Raw genomic sequence first — 23,887 nt, 5'->3', positions numbered from 1 at the left:
GGAAAAAAAAAAAAGGGTAGTGGAACTTCCTACTCCAGGCTAGGACTTACTGGTCATGTTGACAGAGAACTGTGTGTCAAAATAGTATTATTTCACAGCTACTGTCTGTTCCTTGGGTTGACTGTGACCGTTTTGGGGGAGAAAGAGTAGTAGATAAAGCAAAGGGACTAGAGTGCCCATTCTGTGCAAAGTTCTAGTTGAGTCTAAGAAGTACAGAGAGATCTTTTAAATGGAATACCTTTCTGATATGCCCTTCTTGTTTTTTTTCTACGTGTTTGAATTGCTGTGGGGGGGTATGTTTAGTTTGACATAGGCAGTTTAAAGTATGCATTTATAGAAAGAGTAATTTGAGAAGTTTGCATGAAAATAACTTTTAAGTAGTCACTTCTGATCTTCCTAGTGTTGTATTTAAATTTTCAGGAAGAAGTGTACTAATGTTGTGGGTAGTTAATAGAGGCCATATGAATATAATATCACAGGGCTTTGGAAAATGAGTATCTGGCCCACATACGAAAACTAAACAATGAATGTATTCTGCAATTTGTTAGAATAAGATTGTGTGCACTTACCTGGTGTGATAGTTGGAATTGTTTGTATTCACAACTTTGTGGATGTGAAATTAAACAGCAAGCATCTTAATGTTATGTGATGGTAACATAGAGCTAATCCAGAACCATTTTTTATTAAATTCTTGCAGTGAATCATTATAACTTTTCTGAAACCCAGCCCAACAGCTAAATGCTTTGTGCATGGGATGTTTGTTCTAGGGCATCCCTGAAATGCAAGGCAAAATGGCTTTCTAGAAGTTCTTCGTGAATGAATGCTCTTTGTCTTACATTGTTCTGGAAGAACTCTTGTTTCCAAAACCGCATGTGTATTTCTTAGCAGTTAAAATACAGACTAGGTAAATTCAGAGGTTCTTCCCCCCTGTATCCATGCATAAATCTCTTGTTCAGAAACATGGGGAAATTGTGCTTCAAAGTATGATAAGAAAGAAACATAAAAGTTGATGGAATCTCTTCTATCCTTGTGACTTAATATAAGTAGGGCCTGTGCGTGGTGGTAAGTTTTTTTTACCTCACACAGAGGTAAAATTTTTCTGAACATTTTATAATTTTTGTCTGTTGGTCTTAGGGGTCAGTTTCACAGATGTGTTTGTAGTAGCTATCTCCCTTCTGCATTTAAAGGAAAAAGGAACACTAATCTTTCCCAAATTTAACATGGCTTTGGGCCTATCATTACACTTTTGTTCAGATGAGAAAATAACTTACTTACGAAGCAAGGATTCAACTTTTCTCTTTTTTTGGCTGGAAATAAATCCCACCATTCTTGTCTATCCTTGGATTTCTTTAAATAACCAACTGTAGTCCAGCCTCACAGTTGAATATATGAGATCTGTTTCCAAATGAAATTTACATACCAGAAACATGTCTTTTCCCATAACTTCTGTATTTTATCATTGGCATACAGTCTACCTTACTTTCCATCTATTTCCTTCCCTTATTTTGGCTGCTATATGCTGAGCAATCTTTACATTCAGATAGAGACAGCAGGGGACAGGCTAGCTGCATCGCCACTGTTGGGGCGGTACCACTGTGTGAGCAGTTTTGGAGATGAGAAGTGTAGTGTAGGGAATTTATTTTAGGTTGGGAGACCCTGATAGCAAGCCTGGTGTTTCTGGGTCAGAACTGTATTGATCCTGTTGCTCCTCTGCATGCAAAGGTCCTCACACAGTGAGGGACATCTCAAGCATGCGTTGGAGTGCAAATACACTTTACACCTTTATGGCTACCACAGGCCATCTGTACTGTTCCCAATCTAGTCTCTTTCCTGTTTTTTCCCCTTCCGTATACCCACTTTGATACTGCTGATTACCAAAAATTGTTCATCTTAACTTCAGTTTTGTCTTCTGACACAGCAGCAGGAGGGTGGAGAAAACCGTACATAATTCTCCATATGGGAAATTATATAAAGTGGAATTAAGAACTCTGTATTGCCAGGAAAATACGTGCTCAAGAAGCTTCTCTGGTATGGCAAGGAGCAAGCTCTTTTCGTGACAAAAATGCATGAGGTCAGTTTTTCAGTATGGATATGAAAGCATTAAATCAGAAATCAGTAGGAAGTATTTGATGGTTGAAAGAGTTGAATGTAAGATTCTTCTGGGATTTTTTAATTTCTTTTTTAAGTCATAGTTATAACATTATTTTTAGGAATTAAAAGTTATGGTTCCCTGTGATAGCAGGAGAATTTGGGCCAAATGATGCCTCATATTACTAAGCGCGTTTGATGCGTGATAACTGGCCTCTTGAATATATATGTATATGTATTTTTTGTATATGTGTGCATATATATGTATCTGATTATAAACAGCAATACACAATAGATTTTTTTCCTTGACTCCTCTTTATTCATCTTTTACTCTAATGATTCATTATTTTCTATTTATGTAGTGTACTGAAACTTTCTAATGAAAACACTTGTTAAAAGTATTTTCTTTCCTTTAATTGCTCTGTACAGATCGTGTTATCAGTTCTGCATACCTGACCTCAGAGAATGTTCAATCTTTTTCTGTGTTAATCTTTGTTTTACTCTTACCTTCACCTCTGTCCCTGTTTTCTTAGAATTTGGTCCTTTGTAGAAGAAGAGCTGTTATCCTGTGGAGCACTTTGACTTTTGTGGAGGAAAAAAAAAAATTGAAGTTGATACTCCTTTTAATTAATTTCAGGTTCTAATAAGATCTTAAACTGATATGCATTTCCAGTTACTTGCTACATCTTTTTCTTTTTTTTCCGCTTTCTGGATTTATTGAAGTGAACATAAAGAAAACAAAATTATCCCGTGATACTCTGTCAAGGTCAGTTTCCAGTTAGATTTCAGACTCCTTGCTCAGTGCTGTCACAAATCACACTTACTATTTCCAGTATTGTTAAATCAAATTACTTATGGGTGAGATACAGTAACATCAGTAAACAAACAAAACCCATCTGATTATGCATGGGGCAAAAGGGACTTTTGGTTAGGTTCCAGTTATTGATTTTTTTGATAATACAAGCAAGTACCAATGTTTCTTTAAATAAAGGGGAATGGTTTTAGGGGTGCAAGACTTCCTGCAGGTATTTTTGAAAATCACGTGATTTGTTTCTGTAGTATCCCAGCTGTGGAATATTTGAGACCTGTAGAACTGTTTGACATGAATGTGTGGTTGGTTGTTCTGAGCTGGGGAAAGTTATCTTCCAATTTATACAGCATTCCAACTACAAAATGTATTTTTGGTTTTTAATGCCGCTCACCAATCTTGAAAGGCTTGCACAGTGGAAAAAATTGTCATGAGAAAGCTGCAAATTTTGAAGTATACTGATACGTCTTTAGTATCTCACATGCTTGTAAAATCTAGGGTGAATATCTTGGTTGTAATGTGAGGCCCACATCTCCCCTCCCCGCCCACCTCCCCCCCCCCCTTTTTTTTTTGGTCTTTCCCAAATATGCAGCCTTAATCGCTTTGGTTTATTCTCTTATTTATTCTCTTCTGTTCTGTCACTTCAAATGTTTATGTGGATGATGTAGTAATGCCAAACTGATTGAATAATCCATTGTTGTGAGATGATCACAGCATGGGCTTTACGTGTGCCTGTGGTGATGTTCTGGATGATGAGTCATTTAACCTTAAATATGTACCTTCAACAATGAGAGAAACAACTCTTATTGTTGGAATTTAAAAATCTTGGAATCAGTTATTGGGGCAGCTACCAGAATGTTCTTGCTCTGCTATTAGCTATGCTTTTCTGGATGCTTTAAGAATGCAACTACATTAATGACGTATTTGTGTAGTGTTTACTAGGTAGTACAAAATTTTGAAAGCTGAGTACTAGCTGAGGCTCCATCTATAACATCTTAGTAATCTTAAGACATAGAAATACGTATCAGTTCTTGTGATTTGCTGGGCTATTGAAATCAAAACCATCTTAGGCTTTCAAGCGTTGAATAAAAATATTTATTTCTTGGTAATCTATTAGACTTGGAGATTCGAAGTTAGAATAACTCATGTTTTATATGGTCTTTTTATAAGCTGTTGCATATTGTTAGCAGAACCTTTACATTAATTTTATCATGGTTTTTAGAGCTGTATAGTAAGTTAGAAGATAATTGATTAGGACAGATAACTTAATTTTTCTGCCTTAAAAACAACTTCTAGGTGGCAATTGATTATCCTCCTCTTCCCTGGTTATTGCATGTGCTTTTAGATTATGAGGTTGTTTTGGCCATGATCTCTTTTCTGATTTAGGTCTTTAACATTTTGGAAAATTCTATTTTTATATTTTCTGTTTTTTCCTATTTCAGATTCACTGGAAAGAGAATGAAATAAACATGGAGCCTTCTAAAATGGAATATATTTCATGGGTCACAGTTAAAAGTAAAAAGAAGATGGAACGAAATGAGAGAACAGGAATATAACGCCTGTCGAGAACTTTCAATTTTTTGTGATATATATAAACTTGCAATATAATACAACTAATGATTTATAGTAATACTTTATTGATATCCCTGGAAGGACAAGTCAGTTACTGTGCAACTTGCTTAATAAGAACTTTTATTCTAATAACTTTTAACATGTTTTAACCTTAACTGGACACCCTTTTTTTCTTTTTTCTTTTTTTTTTTTTTTTTAAAGTCTGAGAGTTAGAAACTTTGTATAGCTGTATTTTAAGTGAGACACTGGTCCTGATAGATGGCTGACAGCTGCTCCTGGAAAATGGACTTAAACCCATGAACGGGCACAGAGTTGAATGGAATGCCATAACTTTAGAGCAGTTCTCTTAGTACCTTCTTCTTTGCCTTGCACCCATCATATCCTTAAATATTTAAGCATAAATATTGCGATTATAAAGTCTAAAAAATAATGGCATGGGTGAAATTCTTAAGAAAACCTGGGGGTAACCTTGGAAAAGTTTATCAGCCTGGAAGTATACTGTCCCTGGCCCCTACAAAAGGCTTATTAAATGAACCGGGACAAAACAGCTGCTTTCTTAATAGTGCTGTTCAGGTAAGAAAAAACTTGATTTATTAAACAGTTCTGGTTTTGTAGCAGCTTAGATGGTCATAGTAGGGAAAGTGTTCTCTTGGCAATGCTGGTTGTACCATTTGTATTGCAGTATGTGTATTCTATAGAAAAATACAGCACATTTTTCAGTGGTGTTAAATTCAGTTCTCAGTTAAACTTCTTAATGATTCCAAGTAAGACAGAATAGCATGTCTTTTTGGAGTGGACTTTCCTCTTTAGATGTTGGCTCTTTGGATCTCTCAAGTATAGTTTAATAGTACAGTGACATTAGCGTGATAAAAAATTGAGCTTTTACAAGCCTACTTATGACGGGGAATATGGAGATCTACTTAATTCTGTGACAGAGCAGTGCTAGCCTTTCCACATTGTCTGCAAGTCAGAATACTAGGCACAGTTTAGTTTATACTACAGTCTTTTTACATCTAGACGTTAACCAACAAATTTCTAGGCTGTGCAAATAAAGAGCAGAACAATATATTTTTTTGTAATGCTTAGATTTTGGACCTGATCGTTTTCAAATCGTACAGAATTATTTGCCAAACTGGCAGAGGGCTTAATAGGTGTGTAGACTTCCTAAAAAAACTCTTAAGTCTTAAAAATGGTATGGATTTAAACATAGGGGATATGAGAGATACATCTATGTGGCATGTATGTGTATGGTATCTAAATATGTTAAAAAAAAAAATACAATAGATTTAGTAGAATGAGTTTGCTCTTTTACATTCAATGGGAACAGCATGACCTATATTCTCTTGCAGTTTTGCCATTTTCCCTTAGGGTGCCCTAAAATTAAACCCTAAGTCATTTTTAGTTGTAGTTTCAGACAATCCTACTACTTCACAACCTACTGCTGTTTATCAAGCGGTGGCTGATGATGGGTGACTGCCCTTTTACAAGGAGGAATGTGTTCCTTTCTTTTCTCTTCTTTTAACCTCTGTTCAACCTTCAGAACCGAGGTTCAGACATTCAGTTTCAAATGCATCCAAATTCATTTTAGCTTTTATATTTATAGATAGGGGTTTTTTTTTCTGGATTTGCAGCTGTTGTTTTACTGTGGCTCTTGAGAACTCATTTTTGGGGTTTTTATTTATTTATTTTTCTAATGGGCAACTTTCTGAACTACTGCACTGATTGTGTACCTAAGACATTAGATACTAAAAGCAGGGTAGCCAAGCTGACGTTACCTTTATATGGAGTAGTTACACAAAAAAAATGTAGAAACATACCTGATTAAGCACCAGGATTATTTTGATCTGTGGAAAACCAAATGTATTTCAGCAATCATTTTAGTAAGAGACCATGAGAGTGTAGTATAGACTTAACCCGAAATGATGCTTGCATTTTACTTAGCAATTCAGTTTCCATGTTTCCATCTTTTTTTTTTAATTTTATTTGAAAGAAAGCACGGAGGCGGGGAGAGGGAAAGAAAAAGAGAAATTAAGTCACCCATAGCCGCCTTCCTCTTATGTAAAGCCATGAGAAGACTATTACAATCTCTGTACACATTTTAGATTGCAGCTCGTTTCCTTAAGAGTACTTCAGCTCTTTTTCCACATAAAATACATTGTTTGCCATTGTTTCAAAAAGTTTAAAAAGGAGATCTAAATTTTGAGTGGTGAATGCGAACCTTCTGCTTCCACCTCCACAATTTACCAAACTAATGCAAAAGGACCATAATTCTTGTAGCAATGTTGGTGCTCAAGTTGTACATGTTATGTGAAATTAAAAAAAAATGAAAATCTACTATATGTTGCTGTGTTAAATGTAGAACCTTCAGAATTAATTACTTATTTTCTGTGAAACTTTATTTTTATAGGTATTATGGCAACTTGACATATTTCGACGAAGTTTAAGAGGTTTAACTGGACATGTGTGTCAGGGAGATGCGTGCATATTTTGTGCTTTAAAGGTAAATAATAATTTTCGGAAGAATCATCTTTCAAAATGAGGGAAAAATAATTTAACTAATTTTTATTAATTTATGTCCCCATCATACATATGTCTGGGTGACACTAAGTCATTCTTGTGTAAAGAAACAATTAGATTAAGGACATTTGTAACAGATGTTTGTAATGGAAGTATTTTCTTGTGTTTAAAGAAATTTTACCGTACACAAATTTTACAGTCTGCTTAAACATAAAACTTCTGTCTATTAAAAGACAGTATAACTTATTTGAAAATTTCTAGCTAGACTCTGAGATTTTTTTCTTCTATTTGTCTACATATGCTCATATGCTTTTGTTCTTCCCTGTAGTGTTTGAATACAGTCCTTTTACAATAACTATATTACTGTGTGATAAGGTTTCAACATTCTTTTTTTACTCAGTAGTTAATGGTAACGGTGCAGAACTTAATGTTCAGTTTGTAAGTAACAAAAAGCAGCTAGTGGTACTGGAAAACTAATGAAAGCTGGTAACTTTTTAGTGTTTGAAAGGAAGTCAGATCTGCATATCTTAACTAGTGCATAAAACTTGTGCTTCAAACAGTTTTGTAACTCATCTGAAGTCTGTAAACAAATGTCAAATTCTGTTAGGTTCTTATTGCTTTTACTGCTCGAGTATTTGGCTGCCTGCAGTTACTAGGGAAATACCTGTAAGCATGATCTCTCTGTTTCATTGCGATAAAAATCCGAATGAAAAAAATATATAGGGGGGGGTGTGTGTGTGTATATATATATATTTTTTTTTTTTTTTACTAGCATTCACTTTCTACTCTTACTGCAAGTTGACAATAAAGACACTTTTGGGATTCTAATACAGGACTGTAGAATGTATAGTCAAATACGGTAGTAGATACAGTGATATACAGAACTTGGAATCACTCATCTGGAGGGAGCTGAAAGGGACAACACTTTGAAAATGTAGTTCATTGAGGAAGTGTTTTTTGACAATGTTAAATTGTAGGCAAGGATAAGTCAAGTATTTTAGAGTTTATTCTCAGGGAGTTTCACAGTTTTATTGTCACTGAATAAGCGTTTTAGGCAAGAACTGTTGGCAGTGACATTTATTTAATCTTTCAGGAGGTGTATAATCTATGTACTGTGTAGTTTTTTTCAGCTGTTTTTAGTGTTCATCATGATTGCAGTATGGTACAGCTTGTTTTGAATGTGTCTCTGTCTTTTTCCAAACATAGTTTTTTCTAGAAGGTGCCATTTTATTTCTTTGGTCAAAATGGTTAATTTAAAAAAGCCAGCAAGCTGAAGTGGGTTGAGACTACACATATTCAGACTAACTTCCTGAGGCTTTTATTCCAGCCTTTTTACAAGCTCTTGACTCTGCAGAACTTGTTGGGACTTCTTGTTTCACCAGTGTTTTGATGCACATCATGTTCTTTGTGCTGGACACTTGATTGTGTTAGTACATGAAGTCCAGACCATAACTCAGGCATACCTATGTTTTCAGAAAAAATCTTGTGTCTGTCTTGGGATGATAGCTTTAGTTTCTTGGAGTTTTGTGTGTATAGGCATTCATGTTCATATCTGATGTCATAATATAGAGTAAACTTTAGGGCCCTTTCAATTTGACCCATATTACATGTGAAGTTCTGGTCATATACAGTCTTGTTCAAAGCTGCACTGGAACTGCCTTTAAGAAATAAAGAGGGATTGAAGGGTGACAATTGCTGGAATGTATGTGTTACACTACGTACTCTTAATGACTAATCATATTGCTGAAATCATAGTAAAAAATAATGTAGCAGCTTCAGTGTGCTCAGAAACATGAAGAAGGTGGTGCTCATGGTGTGTTGCAATTGAACCTGGAAGTAATGAATTGTTCCATTCTAATGGTGCACTTGTGAAAACCAGGTGCTTGTTTTTTTCAAGCTAAACATATCACTTGCTGTACCTTAATACCCTCTCTCTTCCTGTAGTTTTTGGGGCTCCAGTACAAAGTAAGATAGGGTTTTTTTAACACTTGAAGTCACCTTCCAAAGCAATACACTAGCTTCAGCTGCTTCATAAGGCTGCTGTAATTTAGGACTTGAAATTTTCTTTATTCTTTCACGTATCTGTTCTTGAGGGATTGATTACTCCCATGATGATGCATCTTCCTGTGCAATTTATCTAGATTGCTTACTGTACCTGAATGTTTTGCGTTGCCTGGACTATCATGTCTTCCTACTTTGATATGTTCCCAAGAATACTGATAAGAAGTGGTATTGCTGCCTGTTCTGAAATTGGTTAGAATGGAATTAGCTATTGTTTTAACAGTATAGTTGTGATCTTTGTAACTCTGTGGCCAGTAGCCTAGGTACTGAACTCAAAACATTGTGGTTAACTCATTTGGAAGTACCTGTCCTCGGTCATTATGTACACTACTGTTTTTGCTTTCTTGGCTTTATTTAGAGATACTGGTTGAATGATTCTGTTTGTTCTGTGTTCAGAACCTGGGGCATTTTGATTTTTATGCAGTGTAGATGCTGGATGAGGGTGCATTTCAGTAACTTGTTTGTGACTTGGGTTGTTTTTTTTGGGGGGGGGAGGGGGTTGGTGGTCTTGGGCTATTTTGACCCTCTTCTTCACTAATAAAGAAGGATATTTTATCTGTATCAGCCTCTCCTATAAACTAAAAGCATAGCCAATAAATTCTGGTTTACTTCAGTTAAATCCATTATCTTTTTCTTTTGGTGGTGTTCCGAGAGTTAAATATGCTCTTTTCTTCTCTGCGTAACACTGGGGTGGGACTTTGACTATGCAGGCCACTAAAATGAGCATACATATCTGCATAACTGCTTATCTGGACTTTTTTTTTAGCTGGACATGTAAGGCTGTGTTGCATACCAAAAATGACCTAGCAGCCAAAATGAGAAGTGATAAGTGTTTTCAAAGCAGAGTTAACTTGTGTTACCAGATCTGATAAAAACTTAATTTCGAATGTTTACATTGAGATATTGACTGTAATTTTTATCAGTAGTCCATGCTTTTTGTTATGAGAGGGAAGTTTAAATATGTGACACTTACCCTGGAATGCATCATGGTTAAAACACTACTTTCTGTTAGCACTGAAACTTTGCTTATGTGTTATCTTTGCCTTCTGTCCTTCTGTCTTTGCCTTTAACTGCAGGAGGCCTGTGTGAAGAATGTATATCCTTCTTTATATTTTACATGGCTTCTCCTGATTTGCTTTGTCTTTATTCTCTTCATTTTTCTCTAAAGTTTGACTTCGAATTCTTGACAGTGGAATACACCCTTTAATATCTGCAAATGTTTTCTCATTTGTTTCATAGCTTTTAACTTTCAGTTCTTTCAAAATCAACCTCCCTTGCTTGCTAAATGATGAGGTCACTTGCATATGTATCTCTGCCAAAAAGAATAGTAGCCAACTATCTCTTCTGGGAAATGAAGAAGAAATTAAGTGCAATTTATTCTCATGTTCTGGAGCTGCAGATATTGACCTGTTCTTTTGTATTGTGTTCACTGGTTCAGCAGAGAGCTGATTTAATAGCAAGGATTATCAGCATTCTATCTAATTTATGAGCGTTTTTTGCATATCCATAATTTTAATAAAGATACACTCCTGTCTGAAGTAGTAATGTAAATGTTACATTATTTAATGAATGAATGATGGGTGTTAAACTAACCCAAGTGGTATTACATTATGCCCTAAAAAATACACACCATCTCTAAGGATGAGATATGTATCCAGTGGCCAGATTTAAAAGCTGCATGATTACAGACCAGGGCTTGTGTTGCTTCTGGGGGCTAAAGTCAATCACTGGCATTTTTGTATACTTCTATGTTGTTTTTCTACTGGATCAAAGTTCAGTTTGGTAATATAACTTCTTATAATGGAATGAGGAACAGAACATGAAACCTAAGTAACTTTAAGAGCAAACAGTAATTTCTAAAGTTGCATAGATTTATAAACATTTTATATATTTGCTGTTTAGGCGTGCTGCATAAGAACTGATGTATTTGTGTAGAACCAGTGTCTGGTCAAGTGGCTAATGAAGCTAAGTAATCGTATTTCTTCCTAGGCAATATTTTCACAATTTCAACACAGTAGAGAAAAAGCGCTCCCATCAGATAATATGAGACATGCCCTGGCAGAAAGTTTTAAGGATGAGCAGCGTTTCCAGCTTGGATTCATGGATGATGCAGCAGAATGCTTTGTAGGTATTCTTTGTAATAGTGGAGTAGAATTACGTTAGTTTTGTGGATGCCAAGGTGGCCTGTTGTTTTGGTAGCTCCAGGCTCACAGGTGGGATACAAGTGATGTAATACTGCTGACCTTCTTTATGCCAGGTTAGGGGGACAGACACATGGAGTAAGTGTCTGGTAATGTGGGATGGAGTAATCTTGTATTTGCTCCATACTTTCTTCCCTAACTCTGTAGCTTGGGCAGAAGGATATGTAAAACATCGTTACTACAGGAGGTTGATGAGGATGACAAACTCTCAATCACTCCTAAAAGTTTTTGGGATGGAGAGAAGAGTTCTCGGGAGAAGAGGCACCTATGGATTTCAATATATAGTCTGTTCCTCCAAGTATTCTCTCATCAGCTATTGAAATATGTTCTGTTACAACTAGCCAGCTCATTAGTGAAGTCTTCTGCAGAAGAGATTTCCATTTTCTTATCCAAGAGTGAACAAATACTTGAAGATCTTGACTCTTGCTGCAGTTACTTCCTGCTTTTTATGAAGTGTCTCTTTGAAAAACATGAGCCATCACTGTAGCCATAAAAGATGACTCAAGATCGCATAGAACACTGGTAAAGAAGCCTTTCTAAGAAGTCCTGTATTAGACAATGAAAATTGTTCACCATTAAAAAAAAAAAAAATCAGCATTAACCTTCAGACACAGATTTGAGGGACAGAAAATATGATTGCTGCTTTGATTACTTTCAGCTTTGGATATACTTTGGAAGTATCCACTAATGAATACCTACCTGCCAGATGCATTTTTACATACATAGGAAGATCCATTGGAGAACTCCTGAAAGTGGCTGTTTGAGATCTTGCAGTCAGGTTAATGGATTGCAGTCGTGAAAGAGAATCTCTCATTAGTGCTCCATCTAATTAGAATGCTGAAGAATGCAGAATGAACCGCTGAAGTAATCAGCTGTCTGAATGATCTCCTGAATAGATTCACTTCTTCCCGTTACCTCTGGTATTTTTGAAAAAAGAAGAAAAAATGGGTATTCTGATTCAGGGGCCAAACTGATAACAATCCTAGTACTTTTCTTTTTCTTTTTCTTTTTCTTTTCCTTTCTTGTAAGGTTGAAAAATGAGACTTGGGATGGGATCAGGCATGTGCTATTTATGAGCTTTTTCCATGCATCTGTCAGTGGTACTTGTGTTGGTGCATGTGCTAAATGTGATCAGTTTGATATGCAGAGAAAAATGTAAAAGTGTGAAGAACAACTGAGACAGAGGCCTGATTCAAAAAATATTTCAGTCATTGCATGCAATGACATTAATATCATGTCTTACTGTAAGAACAGCTTTTTACATTTTTCTTGAAGATTCACTTCCTTCAAAGGCGAATGCGCTCTGGAAGAACAGTTGGGTAACTGTTGTCTAATGCTGTTTTGTTAATGTTTAGAAACCTTGAGATGAAAGGAATTCCCATCCACTGGGTTGTGAACAGGGACAGAATTAAATACACATTAAACTTGTAGGTGGACTATTTGGAGCCAAGGGGAGTAGTTGGGAGTATTAAACTGTAATGTTGCTCATATATTCTGACTTCATCAGTTTATATTTGCATTATTATTTCTATTTAGGAAAATATCCTTGAGAGGATTCATTTTCACTTAGTGCCAAACAGTGAAACAGATATGTGCACTTCAAAATCCTGTATTTCTCATCAGAAGTTTGCTATGACACTGTATGAACAGGTCAGATCTTTATTTGGTTGCTTTAACAAATGATTTGTTTCCACTGTCCTGAGTAAATAAAACCAAAAGTGTTTTTATTTTTGTAGTGTGTATGTCGCAGTTGTGGAGCATCATCAGACCCATTGCCTTTTACGGAATTTGTGCGTTATATTTCTACCACAGCCCTGTGGTAAGAGCTTCTAGTCTTGTTTTTTTCTATATACACCCTTCCAATAATAAGCAAAGCATGCCAGAGAAATGCTGTAAGTGTTAAAAATGAATGTGTATTCCTTTTGTTAAAATGTGTTTTTGAGATACTGTCCAATAGTAACATTCGGATTTCAAAAGCAAGATGCAGAGAGAGCTTGACAAAAAGTGTGTATTGATACTGTTTTACCTCTGTATCTTTTCTTTTTAGTCATAAGATACAGTTAATTGAGAGTTGACTGAAATCTGTTAACTCTTAAGAAGGGAGATCCACAGTTATTTCCATTTATTTTTTACAGTAATGAAGTAGAAAGAATGATGGAGAGGCATGAACGTCTCAAGCCAGAAATGTTTGCAGAATTGCTGCAGGCAGCAAATACTACTGATGACTACAGAAAGTGTCCTGTAAGTAAACAAAGATGTTGCATTACTTTAAGATACAAGGGAGAACTCTTTAGGATATTAAATCAGGCTAAAGTATCAATAAATCCCCTAAAAGCAGGATTACCTGTGGCCACTTCAGCTCAGTCCAGCTTAGGGTAAAAAAGCCCTTAAATTTATATTTTATTGCTCCAGTTATAGATAAACATGGTATTGTAGGTGCAAGTGGCCTGTTTAGAAAGTCGAGTTATTAGGTCCATGTTTTATTCTTCACCTCATGTTCAACATAGAGCTAGGTGGTTTTGATTAGTTGGAACAGCTGTATTTTCTGAGTGAAGCTGCTTTAGTTCATATACACGGACAGCTTGACAACATTGTCTTGTATTGGAATAATTTTGTGCTTCTGTTGACAGAAATAGTCTCTTTTAGCTTGTTCTACTTAATTCCTGTCTTCCTTAAATGGCTCTGTGTAAATACTGTTAATTTAGGAACCATAGAAAAGTACACAAGAACATACAGGCCTAAGCTTACATGATGAAATGGAGGAGGGAACAAAAGCGAAGTTGTGATGGTGACTTGGATGTTTTCGGAGATTTCTGTTTTAAGGTGGTGATTGGATGTAGAAGTTCATCTGTAGTCTTCATCAGAGTGTTTTTATGATGAAGAATTTCATCCTTAAATTGTTAGAAACAAACACCATAAATTAGAGAATTAGAAGAAGTTGTAGAGTTGGTTTTTTGCACGATTTCTTGTCTAGTAACTCAACTTTGAACTTACATTTTTTAAACATCTTTTTTTTTCTCCCATCACATTTTTTTTTCCCTTTTTCTAGAGTAACTGTGGTCAAAAAATAAAAATTCGTCGTGTTCTTATGAATTGTCCCGAGATTGTCACAATTGGTTTAGTCTGGGATTCAGAACACTCTGACCTGACAGAAGAGGTTATGCGGAATCTGGCAACACAACTTTATCTTCCTGGGGTATCTGACCTAAAACTTACTATTTGCTTATTCTAGAATTTCATTTTACATGTATTTTATGTATATGTATATATACACATATGTATTTTTTTAAAAGCACAATTTAACTTCAAAGTTTATCTACTTCTACCATTCTTTATAATGTGCTGCTTGATGTAGTTTCTGTGAGAGGAAAAAGGTCCCATCAGAAATGTTGGTCTTGTGCCGAAGTACAAAGATGAATGTAAGTGAATTCCTAGTTGAAAATCTAGGAATATCATGTTCAGTTTGAAATTTGTGGAATAATTCCAGAGCATTATTGTTTTACCCTTTCAACTATGCAAAAATAAATCTGAAAATAGACCTAGTAAGTGCAAAAATCTTTATTTATGTTCATGAAAAAATCATATAATGCAACAGGATAGTTAATACCAATTGCCTTGGTGAAATGCCAGTAGTAGGTCTGAAAATGGAGGCTAAATGTTTTACACATTTTAAAATATATAACCATTTCACAGCTGTTTTATAGGGTTACAGATGAAAATGCCAAAAATAGTGAACTTTTTCTTGTGGGAATGATTTGCTACACAAGCCGACATTACTGTGCCTTTGCCTTTCACACGAAGAGTTGCAAATGGGTGCTGTTTGATGATGCTAATGTAAAAGAGGTAAATATTGTTTTTACTGCTACCAAATTTAGTGATCTTTACTTTTCTAGAATGCGTTCTTCTGACACTAAACTTGAAACAAGTCAAACAAATGTCTTTATTTTAATAAACCTTTAGTTTTGTAAATCAGTTTTCACAAAAGAGTTTTAGAATTGACTTCACTACTTTACAGTTCTGCCTTCCAAATGCCGAATGTTTCAGAATGTTAATGCACTTGTCTACTGTTGAATGTGTACTTCTTTTAATGAAAGATGACCTAATTACTGGCAGCTGTGTTCATAGTGTTGATGTTCTGATTGTTCGCCCATGTAATACTGGTTCTAGCTTTTTGCTGCAATTTACATAAACTTATGTACCAAAATGTTAAATCTTAGTGTAGTTTTGGAATTAGGCATTTGGTACCTGTTGCTTAATAAATTCTTCTTTCCATAATTGGGTTCAGTGCTGTTGATAAAGTTTTGGGGTTTTATTTTGGTTTTTTGGGTTTTTTTCTTAGATTGGAACAAAATGGAAAGATGTGGTCTCCAGGTGCATTCGATGTCACTTCCAGCCATTGTTGTTATTTTATGCTAACCCAGATGGCACAGCTGTATCTCCAGAAGATGCTCCAAAGCAGATTATTCACTGGTCTCAATGCAAAGCAGCAGGAGGAAATGGGGAAGACTTGGGTAATTAAGATAGACTTTTTTTTATAACAGTATCAACTATATTTCTGAAATGGGGATTATGATAGAGAAGGTAATGGATTAGCTGCTTTGTTCTTAAATACTTTTATCAATAATTATCTAAAGGGTCTCAAAAGAAGAGAGATTAGTGTATATATTCAATATTAGAATTGTTTGGTTTGTGTCTGATAAGGGAATTCTCATGGATAATGGGGAAAAGATTTTCTGTTGTAGGTTGTTCGTAACTACACAACTTTGGTAATTTCAGAAGAAAATCGTATATTTGTATATGTGGATATTCTTATGTGTGTATTGGTACATTTAAAATACCTTTAAAATGCTATAATAAGATACTTTAAAGCTTCATACAAATACAGAGATATATTTGGAGCATGTGTGTTTGTGTATATGCACACACACACAGAGAGCACAATTCAGAACTTTGAAAAAAAATCAGAAGGAGCTGCAGGAAACTTCTTTTCTCCGAGATTCGTATGGCGTAGGCCGCAATATGTAAGAATCCAGTCTTTTGGTTCTGTAGTTTGTACTGCTGTCTTGTGGTTTGTTTTGGTTGGGGGTTTTTTTGGTGGTTTTTTTTGGTTGGTTGGGGTTTTTTTTTTTTAGTTAAACATAACATACAAGTAAATTAAATAAAAGGCCAATTGAATTTGACATGTTCCTCTTCACGTAATGAGTAGCCATAGGACATAAACTGCTTCAGGGAAGAAAGAATTGAGGACCCTATTCCACTACAGTCTACCACTATAAAATATTACAGAACCTTATTGACTAGCATATTGAAATGTGGTGCAGGGTTTTTGTGAGGTTTTTCTTTTGTTTGGGTTTTTTTTTTTTAATCTGCAATTTAAAAGTTTTCTTATTTTTTAATTTAGATATCGGAAACTTTAAATTAGGAAGCCTTTCATTTCTAAAGATAGATATGTTATTTGATAGGATTTGAAAAGCATTCTGCACCCAAATCAGACCACATGAAAGAGAATGGAATTGGAGACCCGACTAATCAAAGGAGTAATAAAAAACTTCAGCCAGATAATTCAGCATTCAGTAGAAGCCATATTCAAGCTAGTGGTGGTAAAGGTCCAGGTATGTATTTCCCATCTCCAAAAAAAACCCCAAACCTGTCTTATTATGAAATATTTCAGTTGATAGCGTTTCAGGTATGTGCTAACCTCTGGACTAGAACTATTTCTAAATGCAGAATTCCATCATTGACTTGAATCTTTGAATAACAACTAAAGTTTAAGTAATATCTGCCATGGAATGTTAACTTTTCTGGAGAACTGTAAATGCAAAATTTTTAGTGCAGGAATAATGAGGGATAATAACAAAGTGGCTCTTGAGGCCTTGATCCATTTCTCAAACATCATCATGCCTTCCAATCATACTGTTGGTTAAAAGGCACATTAGAAACTTGAAGGTGATTGATCTTTTGGAGCACATGGTGTGGCTCTGTGGATCACTGGCTATTTGAGGAACACTGCCCAACAGTATTGTGATATGCAGCATTATTTGTAGTCCTGTATATTAATGGACTTTATCTTATGTTTGGAAAGAATAGTAAAAAAGTTGTCTTACCTGTTTAAAAATCCCTTCTATCTGTACCTTAGGTTTCCAAGTAAATCAAGCTATAAGAAGTCATATGAGGCAGTGACTTCTGCATTACTTGTCAGTGCCTTTGCTTTGAACTCCCCATACTTGTCAGGTGGAGAGATGCTGCCTTCTCTTGAGATGTTTCTCCTCTCTTTATTGCTATATTCCTAGGCTTCTTAAAACTGAGAGTGCTCAGCTTGGTAACTTTTTTTGATGGAGTGATGACTCAAAAATGGTCAGTATTTACCTTTTCAGAAATAGAAGGGTTTGTTTTCATGAACAGGGACTCTGCTGTTTAAAAGTAAACCTTCACATTTAGACTTTAAGACTTTAGTTTAAGACATTAAGATTAAACTTAGATTCTCTTTTTCAGTATAATTCATTAAATTTGATGTAAATAGTATATGCTTTGAAAAAGGCTTGAGGATTCCTTTTTAATAAGTAAGGGGTATTTGTAAGACATGCTTGACATAATGCTGCTTTGGTTACTTTCATTAGCTCCATTTAGTGGACTCCTTCGAGATACCTGTACATTTATGTCTGTACTATACATCTCATTTGCTTAATCTGTGTTAGGTAATTCATTAGTCTTTTTAAGTAGCACTGATATTAAAAACTAAATATGACAGTACATAAATATATTTGTGTGTTTTGATGGTGAATGATTTTTTAGTAATGATCTTTGACAAAAAGTATTTTTTCAGCTAAGTTAGGTTACAGCGATCAAAAGGACAGGCTAAAGGATATATCCAGAGAGTGTGCTCAGAAAGCTGCTGATATGAAAAACTTCTCATCTTTACGAAAAGATGCAGACAGAGGACCAAGAAAAGAGTCTGGGAGGCAAAGAGGTACATTTTTAAACATATGACCAGAGAATCAATGGGTTAAATAGCTTTTAGCATCAATACTAGCTGTGCAGATTTTTTTTTTCTCCTTTTAAGAGAACACACTGTAAGATTAGTGTTTCCCAGTTTTTGGTATTCTGAAATATGTACTGAACTTGTTGAGATAGTGCAAGAAACATAAGTACTGTAACAAAATGAGTTAAATATTCATGAGGATTTTAATGGAGCTTTTTTCTTTTTCTTTTTATAAGATTTGATTGGGGAAGATCGTTCCAATGTTAAGTTGGGGTCTCCTCCAGTTGGAAATGGACTTAGACACTGTGCTGATCAGCGTATATACAGCAGCCAGGGAAGAGGCTCCTATAAGCATGACAATGCACCTCACCAAGCAAAGCTTTCAGTACAGGTGCTTGGATCAAATAAAACAGAAGCTTTTCCTGCTGGGGAGAAACCAGTGATCAGGAGCCGGACTGATGGTGTCACTGGCTACGATACAGAAACCAGTCAAGACTCTAGAGACAAAGGAAGTATCATCAGCAGCAGAAGCAGAAGTAAAGGTTGGAAGCCTATGCGAGAGACGCTAAATGTAGACAGCATTTTCAGTGAGACTGAGAAAAAACAGCATAGCCCAAAGCACAAGGCAAATCCAAAAAGTAAATCTAAGCATGAAAAGGAGCGAAGCTTTAACCACTGGCCAAAAGAGAACCAAATCCAGAAAGGTTTAATGACTATATATGAAGATGAAACAAAACAGGATACAGGAAGTCGAAGTTCACTGGATTCAGAGGGAAAAGGGAATGCTGAAAAAAGCAAAGGATTTACAGAGAGAAAAATCCATGGTGATAACTGGCAAATTCAGAGGACAGAATCTGGATATGAAAGCAGTGATCATATCAGCAATGGATCTGCAAATCCAGAGTCGCCTGTTATTGAAGGAATCAATCCGGCAGATGTCAAGAATGTTAAAGAAAGTGCTTCCTGCAGGTAATGCTAATGCTCTTAGAACTTGCATAGATTGTATTTACAGAAAAATAAGTTGTTCTAATGTTCATGTGTTGTTTCAAAAAAAAAAAATCAAGAAAACGTGCTTTGGGACTTTATACGCTTCAGGTCAGGTATGTAAAAAGCTAGCAACATATCTAGAAATAAGGGTGCAGACAATTAGTGTGAAGTTTACCTTCACGCTGAGGCTGCAACACTAGTTCTGTTTGGAAGGCACAGAGCCACATTATTATGATGCTGACCCAGAACTGCTAAGCCCTGCTGAGAGGCAGGGTGTGTTAATTTGAAATAATTGCTGCACTTCTTTAGCATAAGTTTTTTAGACTGTGGGTAACTTGCCATCTAGTGTCTATATAAATCTTATCTGTAACAGTTGTACAGACAGGCGTCTGACAAGGAGAGGGTAATGGCAGTAGGTGAATCTTGTATACTGCTACTAGTCATTGTTCTGAAATTCAGCTTTCTAGAACACCTCAGATGTATATTGATCACTTGATAATTGATTGACCTGTTTCAAATAAATCTTTGCTGAAAAGTGTGAAATGACTAAAACTGGCCAACAATGTGGTTAGTAGCCAAATTTTATTAAACTTACTAAGAATTGATGTATGCTAGTAACAAGTATATTGCCCAGAGATGCTGTGGAGTCTCTGTCTGTGGAGATACTCATAACGCAACTGGATGTAGTCCTGGGCAGCCTGCTGTAGTTGACCCTGCTTGAGCAAGGGAGGTTGGACTAGATGATCTGAAGAGGCCCCTTTCAACTTAAGTGGTTATGTGGTGCTGTGAAATACAAAGTTACCAATCTTCCACATGTGTTTTTCTGTATTGTGTGTCTTAAACTGGATGTGGAACATAGTTCCTACTAGAACCCATACATTCTTCTTTCGAATCTTGTTTATATCCATAAAATGGAAGAGCACAGTTGTGAGACCAAGCCTAGTCACAACTGATTGCTAGATTTGAGCAAATTTTTGGACATTTATTTTCATGAAAAGTTATTTTACGGGGGAAGAGAATAGCAAATACCAGGAAATGAAAAGGCTCTGACTTCTCTAAGCGGGGATGCAAAATTTTAAAACTTCTTTCATAAAGTATCATAGCAAGTTATCAAAACAATTTTTTTATTTAAAACATACAAAATACAGCTCCTGTATGAATTGAAATGTCTTTGATTATTTTGGAACTGCAAGAAAGCAAATCAGTTGTTTGCTTAGTTCTTAGTCTCCTAGGGAATTATTTCATTTCGCATATAGAAGCATAAATAAGGACATAAAAATGGCCATGCCAGGACAGGGCGAAAGGTTCATCTGACATGCGTTCAGTCTATACCAGTAGCAGATGCTTATGAAAGATGATAGCAGATAGAGTGGTATTTTGTAAGTGTATTCGTTTGGCTCATTGTATTTGGCTGCTATATGGACTTTCTGAACTGGAGATTATGACTGTGGTGTCCACTTCCCATTAAAAAACACTTTTTACCCCATGCCTTTATCTATTCCCCTCTTTTCCTCCCCCCCCCCCCACCTTTCCCTTCCCAACAAACTGTCCAAAACCCCACTATACAAAAACCTTATGGGCTTTTTATTGGATAATGATATAAATATGCATAAAGCTACTTCAAGCCATGTTTATATTTTCAGTGTTTACAGTTGCCTCGAACAGTGATTTCTACAGTTACAGCCATGCCTCATTTTTAAACATGCCCAAGAGCTAATGGGATGCCCAAATGCTGCATGTGTCTTTTTGAGAGAGAACATGATAAATTTAAAACAACCGAGTTCATTAAGAATCTGCTTACACTGTTGTTTAAATATTTGTCAAATAAAGAACAAAACCCATACTTTATCAAAATACAAATGACTTCTTGGGACTTTCAAAAGGCTTTTATATGACTGGTAATTAGAATTGACTGGCAGTACCCACTAGTTCCATTCTATACTGTTCAGACTTTGTCTCATAAAAACAAACAAAAAAAAAATTAATTACTTGAAAGTTCTTTTAGAGGGTGGAAAAAAATTACTTAGTGTTTTGTTTTCTGTTAGGTTCTTTCTCCATTCTTCCTATTTCTTTCAGTATTTTTCTTGTTTTCCTGTCGTTTCAATGACAAGGTGTTTTGTTTTTTTTGTTTTTTTTATTATTTTTTTTTAATTACAACATTGCTACTGTGCATCTTCTTCCCTGCCTTACTCTTGGAGAAGGAAGGAATTGGCAGGGTGTTTGTCACCTCCCTATCTGGACTGGTAAGGCATAGTTTTTGCTTAACTAAACCAGCAAGATTTACTAAATCTGCTGATTATTTATTTATTTATTCCTCTTGGGTTTGCTGCTGTAATCTTCCAGTTTCTTCCAGTTTGAGAAAAAGTTTTTAAATGAAAAACCCTATGAATGAAAGACCAAGTGGCAATCATAACTTAGAAGAATGATGTTTGTTGTCACAACAAAGTATTAATGAATAACAAAAAGTCAAACTAGGAAAATGGACAAGATAGAATGTTAGCTAACAGGTTACATGTACTTAAGATACTGATATTGATGAGGTTTTTGCATTTTTAGAAAACTTAAGCTTGTCATAGATGCTGCTGTATGTTTAACTTCGAAATATTCAGGGTGTAAACTGTTAACATTGAAAAATGTATTTGTTTCAGACATGGGTGATACTGATGATAAATTGGAAACCATGTAGTACCACATGGGTAGTATTGTTTTGCTGCACTAAAGTGGGAATTTTAGGTAAAACCTACAAATAAATTCAATATGGTGACCAGTGGTATCTGTTCCATTTGAAAATCATTACAGAAAACAGGTATTCAAAACTGTCATACTTTCTTGGTGATCTCTTGTTAATAAGCACTTTTTGAAATATTTATGAAATTCTTTAGTTTACAATGAGAAAAAGTGCAGTTGGTAGTTCTTTCTCACAGGCGACCCGTCATTTTTCTATTGTTGATAACTTTGGGAACCAGCTGTCTTTATTAAGCATGCTGATTGTGATATTAAGATCAAGAAAATTTGCTTTTTATGTGCTGCATATTAGGCATCCTGCTGTTGTACTCTAGAGTAAGGCTGAGATGAGTGGGTGTCCAATCTCCAGAACAAAGTGGGAATACCAGCCTCACAAACTGTACATTTTTTATCTGTCCATATTAAAGGATTCAGGTCAGGTTGTCCTAAATTTCTCTGCATCAGCGCAGCCTGTCACATGTGGAAGCGGTGTTAAAGTATTAAAAGGCCACCCCTACTATCTTATGTATCTTCTGTAAAGTGTGTGTGTTAGTAAAAAATGGGACAGTGATGATAACAAGAGTCAATTTCACATAGGCAAAGTTTTTACACTTATATGTGCTCAAAGCAATAAAGTTTGTAAACATACATCAATAGTTTAAGCCTTCAAATTACATGTATGCTTCTTTTACAGCGAACAGAACTTGTCAACCAAAAAAGCTGACAATGTGTTACATTCAGTATCCCAGCAGAACAGAAACTTTTATGGTAAGAACTTTAACTTGTATAAAGAAGAAGTTTTCTAAAAATGATTCAGGTGTACCAAAATTTTAACACTGACTTACTAATATCACACGAGAGAGATTTCTGATTAGCCTTTTGCATTTTATAATTTTGCTGCATGTTAGTCATGATATTTCATAAAATTGAAAAAGGTATATACAATATATCATAGCTTTTTTTTCTTTACAAGCCATAACCAAATATTTCAAAGCTAGACAATTTGTGTATCATGCTGGCTGTATTTAGGTGGATTAGAAGAAAATTGGCATGGAATTTGTGGCTGTGTTGGCCATGATGTTAGGTTTTTTAATGTACTTTTTTCAGTAGAGAGCTCTCTTGCTGGTTTATCGTAGCCTGTGTACTCTGTCTTTTTAAAATGGCAAAATAATCTGTTTTGTGGCATTTTTTTCCTCCACAGTGAATTCCAGATTTTGTTGTTCACACTTTGAACCTTTTCAGTGAGTTAGACTGATGGATAAAGATGGAAACTGTTTGTATCCCTTCTAGGTACATTTTGATGGAAATGTGATGGAGCAGCAGTTCAATAACTGTATCACTTTTTTCAGGGGCATTTAAAGCATTCTGTTCCACAAAGCACCTTCATTTATTCAGTTTGTTGGCTTTCTTGTAGAGCAAATGTACAGTGTAAATGGATTCCTAGCTATCTGCCATGATATATGGGTTCCCAAAGAGAGGGGCTGCGGTTTTTTTCGGTGCTCCACCATCATGTGAAGAAAATTGTTTGTGTAATGACAGTAGCAGTAGTAGTAGTTCCCTACCTCTGTGCTAGGTCATTAATATATGCATGGTGGGAGCTTACCTGTTCTTAGCATCTCCTTTCAGACAGCAGTGGCAGTGCTCAGCTGTGTGCTGAGTCATGTAAAAGCATGATGTCTCCCAAATAGTTGTTTGACATGACCTGTAGCACCGAAGTAAACCAGTGATTTTTTTGTAGCACATGGATCTATTTTAAATATGGTATTTTGGTGTGGAAAATGTAAGTATCGTTTTGGGAGGCCACAGCTGCTTTATAAATTGTTAGATAATCATGATACAATGATTGTTCTTGCCACAGTCGTCCTCTCCTGGTGTGTTTTGTTACAAACCATTTTCTTTATAGTTTGATAGAACAGTTGTCGTTCCTTGTGCACGTCATATACCATTGCC

At 35.6% G+C, this 23,887-nt stretch overlaps 1 protein-coding gene across 2 annotated transcripts in view; it reads left to right on the top strand.

Moving 5' to 3' along the window:
* The window catches only part of USP53 (ubiquitin specific peptidase 53), a 40,796-nt gene that overhangs the window by 5,347 nt on the left and 11,562 nt on the right, over window positions 1–23,887 (top strand). Inside the window, exons 1-14 of one of the 2 annotated variants that reach the window (XM_072861227.1) lie at window positions 1,930–2,071; window positions 4,339–5,041; window positions 6,876–6,968; window positions 11,036–11,170; window positions 12,784–12,897; window positions 12,984–13,066; window positions 13,383–13,488; window positions 14,297–14,443; window positions 14,941–15,090; window positions 15,587–15,758; window positions 16,710–16,859; window positions 18,071–18,214; window positions 18,463–19,195; window positions 22,632–22,705. In XM_072861227.1, coding sequence (XP_072717328.1) covers window positions 4,898–5,041; window positions 6,876–6,968; window positions 11,036–11,170; window positions 12,784–12,897; window positions 12,984–13,066; window positions 13,383–13,488; window positions 14,297–14,443; window positions 14,941–15,090; window positions 15,587–15,758; window positions 16,710–16,859; window positions 18,071–18,214; window positions 18,463–19,195; window positions 22,632–22,705 — 2,245 coding nt within the window. In that variant the 5' untranslated portion in view covers window positions 1,930–2,071; window positions 4,339–4,897. Of the gene's footprint in view, window positions 1–1,929; window positions 2,072–4,338; window positions 5,042–6,875; window positions 6,969–11,035; window positions 11,171–12,783; window positions 12,898–12,983; window positions 13,067–13,382; window positions 13,489–14,296; window positions 14,444–14,940; window positions 15,091–15,586; window positions 15,759–16,709; window positions 16,860–18,070; window positions 18,215–18,462; window positions 19,196–22,631; window positions 22,706–23,887 lie in introns of those variants that run through there. The other variant, XM_072861226.1, reaches the window with a different exon arrangement.

This window comes from Ciconia boyciana, chromosome 5, assembly GCF_034638445.1.
Source record: "Ciconia boyciana chromosome 5, ASM3463844v1, whole genome shotgun sequence".
In the NCBI taxonomy this organism is placed as follows: Eukaryota; Metazoa; Chordata; class Aves; order Ciconiiformes; family Ciconiidae; genus Ciconia; species Ciconia boyciana.
Note: the sequence above shows the minus strand (reverse complement) of the source record. Positions and strands in the feature narration are given on the sequence as shown.